General features: G+C 44.4%; 1 protein-coding gene across 2 annotated transcripts in view; it reads right to left on the bottom strand.

Annotated features, from left to right (window-relative positions):
* The window catches only part of atp2b3b (ATPase plasma membrane Ca2+ transporting 3b), a gene marked incomplete at both ends in the record, with an annotated part of 57,846 nt that overhangs the window by 7,038 nt on the left and 40,808 nt on the right, over positions 1-10,000 (bottom strand). For both annotated transcript variants that reach the window (XM_080496596.1, XM_080496597.1), the window contains 3 exons: positions 6,324-6,506; positions 8,543-8,650; positions 9,759-9,970. In XM_080496596.1, the coding sequence (XP_080352722.1) occupies positions 6,324-6,506; positions 8,543-8,650; positions 9,759-9,970 (503 nt within the window). The remainder of the gene's footprint in view (positions 1-6,323; positions 6,507-8,542; positions 8,651-9,758; positions 9,971-10,000) is intronic.

Below are 10,000 nucleotides of genomic sequence, written 5' to 3'. Positions count from 1 at the left end.
AAGACAGACAGAGACAGACATTCAACAGGTCTCGTCCCACAGTGGGGAGAAAAACTCCCATGACAGAGGTGTGTGTCCGTCTGCCGCCACCATCGGGTCAGAGTATCTGAGCTCAGAGGATTTCAGGGTTCATTCACTTTGTTCTGAAGCACTCGGCTGCTCTGTCATCAAACTTATGTCCCAGTTACTGTAATCCCCAATCTAACAGTAAACGAAATCCAAGTGAAATCCCAGAATGATATAATTTCTCAATTTAATTTGATCTGCGGTCGTCTGTGAGAAAATCTCTTCTCATGAAGGACATTTTTTAGCTGATTCTCCAAATAAACATTGATAGCATGAGTGGGCGCCTATTTTCAAAATAATTTAAAGTGACATGCAGATTATTGTCTGTGTTATTGGTTCTTTACCAAGTGACTCCAATAGTCGATGAACATGGAGATTATGTAAACTCATATCATCTCATTATAGATCAGGGGTGTCAAACATAACGCAGTCCAGGAGCCACTAATTACCCCATTTTATGTTGAGGAGGCTGGAATAGTAATGTGACAACAAATCATCTATTAAAAATGAATTTATGCTACAGTAGAAGTATATTTAAAAAAAGCTTACAGTGATTTCTTTACAAAATATATTAACGTTACAGAATTTAAAAATGATGACATCTTGCAACCATTGTTTTTTTTTCTTTCTTTACATATTCACAAGTAAACAGGTGGTTATCTTTCACTGCTGAACCATTCATAATTATTGTGTGTTATATGAAACTAATCTCAATAAAACACCAAAATTAAAACTACAGGAAACGACTTTTTGCTCAGCCCCGCCCCCCAAACACAAACGAACCAATAGCATTCGACTACTAACTGCCTGGACTGGGACAACCAACCTTTGCAGCATTAAAGCTGGTGAAAAGTTGTTTTGTGGGCTATTTAAGTCGTTTTAGACCCTCAAACGATGTGTCTGCATATACAGCAGTGATACGGGGTATCCTGAAGGGAAAGACAAGGGGCTTTACTTCATCCCATTTCCAAAACTCAAACAAAACATGGACAAATGTCTGCTATGGATGAAGCTGAGTGGCAGACCTTAACTCAACGCCACAACTGAACAAGGGTGTCTACATTTGTTCCAAATTCAGGCATTGTCTTGTATAATCTTAGCAGTCATATAATATCAATCAATGACGCTAGCACCGATGAGCTAACTTTAGCGAGCCGCACAGCTAGCCTGATGAACTCTGACGGTAGCTGCTGAGATCAGCGTCACTAGCTAACACAGTAAGCTAGGTGGCTCAGCGCTAAGCTGTCTCGCGCCTTTTGCGTCGTGGTTTTTACACTGACAGCTGCCATGGAGACGCACAGTCAGCTGCAACGGCTTCTCCGAGTTAGCAACAGTAGTGGGGCTTAGCCAAAGGTCAGTTGGCACCATTTATTAAGAAATTACATTCTGTATTTTCTTTTAAAGAGCAGATTGGACTCTCTGGCGGGCCTCTTTTCATATATGTTTGACACTCCTGCTTTAGGTGTCCATGGATGTTGCCTGCTCAGTTTAGTTTCCATATACCGTAGTGATGAAGTGTAGTAAAGGAGAGCAAGAACACTCTCGCTGCCTCTGGTCTTTTTTTCTAACACAGACAGACGTCCATCTTTTCTACCAGTCTCTGCAAGTCAAAGCGAGCGAGAGTAAAACCCTTTCATTCTACATGAACTGACTGAGAAAAGCAAGTGTGGGTCAGGCCAAACCCCGAGGTACTGCTTGCTCCTTCACGTTCTCTCAAGAGACTGAACGGCGGCAGCAGCCCGCCTCCAACTGTTTGGACACAACAAGCTCTCCAGCCTCAGGTAAAAGAAGTGAAAAGCAAGCGATGACGGGCAGCGGTGGGACCTGAATCCTTGCGCCATACTTGGACCACACATCCTCTCTTCTCCTCCCACAGGAAGTTAGTGTCGTGCAAGGATGTGTTTCCAAAGTACTAAAAGAAACCCCCCCCCAAAAAAACCTAAGCGCAGGTAAAGGTCTGCGCAGGATGATGGGGACTCGAGCGCCCCCGGGGTCTGGGGTCTACGTGTACAGGTGACGGAGGGGGCGGCGTGGAATGGAGGGAGGGAGGAGGGGAGGGGGTGGATAAAACGGAGCAAGAAAGGTTCGGGAGAAGCAACTGAGAAGACAGATGAGGACGATCAAATGAAGAGACAGCACACACACACACACACGCACACACACACACGCACGCACACTTTTACAACGACTCAAATGCACGCGCACACGTACTCCCAAACTCAGGCGTGCAGAACTGACACACAAAGAAATCAAGAGAAAACATGGGGGATGGTCTCTACTCTCGTGAGGAGATGGGAGGATGAGAAAAAGGGATGAGGTAAAGGATAAGGTAAGGTCCAAATCAGAGAAAACGATGGAAGAAAAACCTACCAAAGAAATCTTATCAGTTTGCTACATAAGAGCCTGTATTTAGATCTGATACAATCTAAATACCTCTACAAAAGAACAACTCTACTTATGAAGAACAATCAGAAGACATTTCACAGAGAGTCTCTGCAAACAGGGAACCTGTAATATCTCGTAAATACAGAGGAAGAAGAGGAGGAGGAGGAGGAAAGAGAGAACTCTGACAGAGAGAAAAAGGAGAGCGGACAGAGAGAAATCCAAACTGTTTTTGGAACATCATTGGGCGTCAGACTTGGGACGTCGGAGCTGGAAATACTGTCACAGAAATAACCAAAGTTGACAACAATTGTGGCACCGAACAAAAGCGAGAGAAAGGAGCAGAAGAAGGGAAGCAGGAGCGATAAGAGGAAGAGAGAGCACCTTGTTTGACCGGTCGCCATGGAAGCAGCAGTGTGTTGCCGGGCTTTTATACTCGAAGGTTTACGTTTTGAAGAAGCCATGTGATGAGAATGAATTGTGGTGGCAGTGGAATATAACTGCAGCACGTTTCTACAGTATATTAGGAGTCACATTAGTGTTAGAACAGTTCTACGCTGAGCGCCTCCGTTAGAGGGGTTCGACCACAGTAACCACGCTTGACCTCGTTCACACACAGGTAGTAACAACATGGTGCAGGAGGAGCCGCCGTTCGCTCTCCGACTTCCCGGCCGGACCCTCGCCTCTTCCAATAGCAGGACAAAAGCGTCTCCCTGTCTCCTCCCCATCTTTAAGCGGGACCCGGAGGGTCAGGGGTCACCTCGGCCCGAGAGAGAGCAGCGAGCTGCCTCCTGCAACTGACGACACTCAACAACAGTGACAAGAAAGGGTCTGGCCTGGAACCGGGTCAGGTCAGCTCATTTCTGAACCCGACCGGGTCAGACCAGGAGGACACGGCCGGTCAGGACTGGATGCTGTTTGAAAAGGGGGAGAGTGAGAGAAAACAAAAACCCCAAAACAACAGAAGAAGAGGACACATTGCCACACACACGAGCAGCGAGCGAGCCGGAGGGGGACACAACCATAGAGAGTCAAAAATACTGCAGTCCACGTGCCGTGCAGCAGTGTGTGTGTAAGTGTACATGTGTGTGTGTGTGTGTGTATCTCGGTGGCTGTGTGTGTGTGTACATGCGTTCGGCGGACTCACTCCCGGGGGCTGGGCTGGTATTGGCTGTTGCGGTGGAGAGAGCTACGTGAGAGGGGGTAGAGAGAGTGTTTACGTCGTGGAGCTGACTGAGCACGGAGGAGCGCCGTCTGACCGCTCCCTGAAACGAACCGCTTCGCTTGAACGTGCTCACTACCTCCATCTGCAGGACAGAGACAAAACAGCAGCACTCAGTGAGGGCAGGAGTCTGAGTGTGTGTGTGTGTGTGTGTGTGTGTGTGTGTACGTGGATGTTTTCAAGCCCATTTTCCCAGCTGCTCTCTTTGAGATGGTTTGTGTGTGTGTAGTGTAGTGTACACACTCAGACCAAACCACTCCACTTAATTCAAAGACAGGCACTTGAGCAGAGTGCAGCCTGGCGCCTGCTGCTGTTTGGACCCGATTGTCTGTTTCCGCACAAAACAACACCTGAACACCAGTCGCTGTGCTTCATTCCAACAGGCCGTCTCCTCAGAAGCACTCTGATCCTGATAACATCGCACCAGACTGGAGAACATACCAACTGGCCAGCTCCTGAAAATGAAGGCAAAATACCTGTGGCGCCCCCTGGTGGCTGGATGTCATTACAACTGAAGGCACTGTCTGTACTCGGGAGTAGATTTAGTTCGTCTGAATAACAATCTGAATAAGAGATGGTGGAAGTGTCTGGAGAGCGTCTGTGGGACACCTTAAGGTGTTTAACGTCCTCACAGACCTCACCTTGCTCCTCTTTTACAATAAAACACTAATGCAACCCGTCGTTTTCACGTGAGTTCCTTCATTGTTTTAAAATAATAACTCCACTCTTCTTCTTGGTATGTAAAACGACGCCCTCTGGTGGACTTTATGCAAAATGCTACTTCCAACACGATGGACGTGCAGAAGTGTAAAGGGAAGATTACATGAAGTGCATGCATCTGCTTTTGTGCATCAGTGAGGAATAAATTTACCTCCCTTTAATAAGAGTTTACTTTTATAATCACAGGATATTGAACTTAGTTTTAGAACAATTACTGCAACATGTTAAACTTCTTTTTCACAATCATATCTTTCATTGGTGCTTTTTTTCCCCAGTAATGGAAGGAGGCTTTAAACACTTGGTTATATCTCACTTCAACACTTCCTGTAGGTGTAACAATCAGGAGAATATCCCTCCTTTCAAACTGCTCACACACTGATGTCAGAGCCTGTATAAGTGTGAACGTGGGTCAATATGAGAACCATCTGGATTCAGCATTACCGCAAACTACAGCAGCAACACACCAGATCCACCAGACAGTGTTACTGAGGGGCATCGACTTGTGTTGAGCATGACTTAGTAAAAGACTTGTAAAAGTAGTACAAATCTTTCAGTTTAGTAGGGTGTACTTCTGAAATACTTCTGATAAAGAAAGTCCACCAATAACACACAGTATCACTAATGGTGGTATACATGATTAGTTTAACGTTTGCATGACAGCTGCAGCAGCGACGGACGGTCACTGATCAGCCTAATGCCGACGGCTTCACACTTTCATTCTGCCGTCACAAAGTCAGATTTGATTTCAGTGAATCTGAAGTGTTTAGATATGTATGTATATCTATATATATGTATGTATATGTATGTTTAGATCTTCATTTTATCTCCTGTTGACTCTCATGCCGAGTCTCTGTACCTCCAGTATGAGGGGGGGTTGCGGAATTGCAGTCATTTCTGCGTTTTACTTTGTACAACTGATTCCATCACTTTGTCACTTTCCTTGTGAGAAGAAAAAAAAGCTGATTTACAGAATATTTTGGCTTCATTTTTTATGTCAGGAGGAAGCAAAGACACGCTGTTGATCTGTGACACACACACACACACACACACACACACACACACACACACACACACACACACACACACACACACACACACACACACACACACACACACACACACACACACCACTATTTATCGTCTCTCTTGAACCTCAGCAGTTTCTAAAATACCACTTTGAAAAGAGCGGTTTTCTGAGGGTTTGAGTAGATCCGAGCTGTGATGGAAAGGGGGAGAGAAGAAAGCTTGAATCATCACGTTTGGCACAGTTGAGAGAGAAAAACAGCACAGACAGGATTAAAAAACTATGCGAGAACCGTCCAGACAGAATGTTGAAACTCCTCTACAGATGAGTGGATGGTTTATAGACGGCCTCTTAGAGGAGCCCTGGGTGGACTTCAGTGCAATCTAAATGTGTGGCTACACATTGAAAGTTTGGGAAAAAGCTTTTGCTTTTTGTCAATTTCAAAAGAGTAAGAGAACCTATGGTGAAACTCACAGAAAGAGAACATTCAGTGAGTTCATTGGAAGCCACCATAGAAACTGCAGCAGCAGAACGTTTAATGGAGGAGGACTCATGGAAACATGAAGGACCTGCTCAGGGGGAACAAAGAGAATACTACATTTCTGCTGAGAGATGCCTGAAGTTCTACCCAATGTTCCTTAAGAGGAGTTCTTTCTTTCTGAAAGTGTCTTCAGTTAGTTTGGAGAGGCCATGATGAGGGCAGTTTATTCAGGCAGCGCTGACGAGCTTCCTCTGAATCTCAGCACCAACCAGTGCAAACGGACGGACCGTGTGTTTTAGAAACGCTCGGGAGTTCACCTCCAACAAACTGCTCTGGTGTCATGGCCTGCTGAAGCTTCGGCCCGAGGTGTTTGTGTTTGTTCCTGCGGGAGACGTTGTGGTTACGGCGCTCCGGGTACCCAACAGTACCTGGGTTTGAATACGGTTGAGGCCTCTGAACCAGAGGATCTGCCCCCGACGCAGTTCTCTCTCAGCACAGTCGATCTCCTCCTCGTCCTCCGCCATCTCCTCCCCTTCGTCCTCCCCGGGCTCCAGGCCAAGCCCCGCCTCCTTCAGACATGGCAGCCTCTCCGTCGGCACTGTGGCGATCACCTGGGAAAAAACAAAGATCACACCTTTCACTATCCATCTATCTATCTATCTATCTATGTATCTATCTATCTATGTATCTATCTATCTATCTATCTATCTATCTATCTATCTATCTATCTACAGTATGTATGTATCTATCTATCCATCTATCTATCCATCCATCCATCCATCCATCCATCCATCTATCTATCTGGATCTACATCTAACTCTAATAGATGCCACACGTCACCATAATCAAAGCGATTATTCAAGTGTCTGGTGGCAGTGGAATAAAACGGTACATTTAGAACCCAGAGTAGCTGAGCTTCTTAAAGTGGTTAACGAAGAGCCGGGGGAGTTTTTTTTTTAAGAGCATTGGAGGCCAATATAAGAGACTGTGGTAGACTGAATATGAGCACTGAAGTCTGAAATGATGGCACGAGGCCATCGGTGGCTGAATGTGAGGATCTACCGATTGAAGGGTAGTTTGAAGTGAGAGCTGGGATTACGTCAATCTGTTGGTGTGACGGTGACGCAGCACGTGGAAGACATGGAGCAGGTCTCATATACAGTGAGAACGAGGCCTGAAGGTCAGATTCCATCGAGCGAGGCTCGCCATTGAGAGCTGATGGAGGAAGAGTTGCTGAAAGTGGACAGCTGGAGAGAGCTGAAATAACGTATTTGAATAAGGTATTTGGAACGTCAGCCATTGAATGCTGCAGTCTAAATCGTTAGGATTGCATTGAGAGATGCTGGATAAGGGAATAAGTCCAAGACGGTCACTGATCTCACTTTCCATATCAGATCTAAGCAGAAGATTTAGGATACAATGTGCTTATTAGCTACTATATAAACTATATCTGGTCACTTGATAAAAAAAAAAACTTGATAAATTTCATATTTCTATTGTTTAAATACTGTAATATAGTTCAAGACAGTGAATTTGAGAGTATAGCTGTATAATCAGACTTCTTAGTATTTGTCTGTATATATACTTGTACATCTTGGTGCATAAAGAGAAACTGTGACTGATTTTAACTGTAAGATCGGGAACATTTTGATGGATTGTTACGGTTTGAAGTAATATTGCTCATTGTCCTGCTGTATTTGAATAAGTGGAATAATATAAACTCGTACTGCACCTGGTGGTGGTCTGGGGTTACTACCTGTAACTAAAACACCTGAAGTTCAATCGGAGTAGCAGCCATTCGCTTTCTGTACAAAGTGCACATCTTTTGAGTTTATTACGTGAATGAAGATAAATTCAGTGGATTACACTTTTCCACATAAATGTAAATGTATTTCATTGGGATTTTATGTGATAGACCAACACAATTCGAAGTTGAAGGAAAATAATTTCACTTTTCTTTTCTTTTTTTTTACAAATAAAAAACGGAAAGGAACATGTGGAGGAAGGTTCTGTGGTCAGAGGAGAGAAAAACTGAACGTAAACCTAACGTGTGTGTGCGTGTGTGTGTGTGTGGATCTATATCTATATCTATCTATCTATCTATCTATCTATCTATCTATCTATCTATCAATCTATCTATCTATCTATCTATCTATCTATTTATCTATCTATCTATCTATCTATCTATCTATCTATCTATCTATCTATCTATCTATCTATATATATGAATATGAATACATGAATCATTTTACTGCCAAGTCCATGTTGTATTATTATATCACAAAAACCCCCAAAAACACATTTAGATTTGTGTCTGTTGCGTGAAAAAGTTCAAGCGGTATCAATACTTTTGCAAGCCACTGCATACTGCATATTAAAATCAGACAAACTTTTTTTTTTTTAACCACTGTTGTGCTAATTGGAGGGTAAACTGATCGGCTGGCAGCTTTTCCTGTACCACTGTTCTCATATTTTGACTGTGATAAGCCCGGATTGTTTCCCCTGTCAGTTTCAGAACAGAACGCATCAGAAGTCTTATCTAAGCCGATGTGAAAATGTTTCCTTGGCCTCACCTCAGGGGACACGAGGCCTGCCAGCCTACACTTGCTCAGTGTGGTTTGACTCAGCAGGCTGAAGAGCTGCTTACCTGCCCCCAGAGCAGCTCTCCAACCCCCACAAACAGACACCAGAGCCACTGCTCCATGTTGAGAGGGGCGCAGCTGAAGGGCTTCCCTCCCCACTGCACGATGACGATCTGCAGCACAAGCACAGCAAGGACAGGATTACACACACACACACATACACACACGAAAGTGCACACACAGCAGCTTTAAACTCAGCTGCATTCCTCCGGTTTGATCATATTTTCATACAAATACAGTCTTTAGTGTATATATTCCGCTGGCTGTAAAAACTAAACAAAGAAGTTCAGTCACACATGAAGACATTTACCCAAAACGACTAATCAGATTAATCACATCGTTGCGGTCCATTATTTTCTAAATAGCATCTGTTTTTGATCTGTATTAATTGTTTTTTATTTCTACCTGGTGAGGCACTGGGCAGTGAGTCCATCAGAATCACATTTACAAATGTCTGCCTCCAGCAGAGGAGATTGTCCACCGTTTGATCGGCAGCAGTTAAGGGGTTATAGTTCATATCTCTCATGAGCTCTAGAAAGTCAGGAGGCAGATATTGACTTTATTTCTTTAAACATTGATTATACATTTGATAAGCAGCTCACGCTCATCGGGTGCACTGCATACGGGCAGGGTTGTGAAGGATTGGACAGAGTCAGGGCATGCCGCACCACTGGGCACATTTATGTAATTTATTTGTTTATTCTATATTTCATTCTTTAGATGATGACAGGTGAGGCTCTGCCTCCCCTGCCTCGAATGACTGCAAGCCACTGAAGGGATTCCATATATAAATATATATATATATATATATATACATGTTTATCAGACATGTTAAACTTTACTTCATGTTAAACTTAACTTATCTAGCCCTTAACTCTCTTTTATTACTAAAACAGTTCAGTGAAAACTATTTAACTATTTCTGAAAACATTTGAGGTGAGGAATCAGCGGTGCAGCGGCTGAATCTGTCCTCATTCTGGTTCCACTCCTGCTTAGTTTAGATGTTTTATGAAAGTTTCACGATGCGTCAGACCTCGGCTCATTTGCACGTATGTCACTGGATTCTAACTGGTGCAAATGAGCAGATCTCTGCCCTGATGAGAGGACGTGTAGTTAAAGGAAATCTCATCACAATCTTCTGACTCTCTCTCCTTCGGTTTCCGGTCTGCGACTGGTGAAATGTGAATTTGCATCAAGCGCTCGGTGGAGAGTCGTCCTGACCTGCACGGCGAAGGTTCCCAGGACGATGGAGCAGAAGATGGGGTTGGCGAAGATGCCGTCGAACACGTTCCTCTCGCCGTGGATCTTGCGGGCGTTGATCTCGTTGAACAGCTGCATGAGGACGAAGGTGTTGAAGATGATGGTGTAGTGCTCGGACGGCGGGGAGTGGAGGGGGGCGTTACGGCCGCTGTCGATGTTGAACATGCGTTCGCCTTCGGGAAAAAAGGAAAAGAGAGGATTTC

Source organism: Blennius ocellaris (genome assembly GCF_963422515.1).
Source record: "Blennius ocellaris genome assembly, chromosome: 5".
Lineage (NCBI taxonomy): Eukaryota > Metazoa > Chordata > Actinopteri > Blenniiformes > Blenniidae > Blennius > Blennius ocellaris.
Note: the sequence above shows the minus strand (reverse complement) of the source record. Positions and strands in the feature narration are given on the sequence as shown.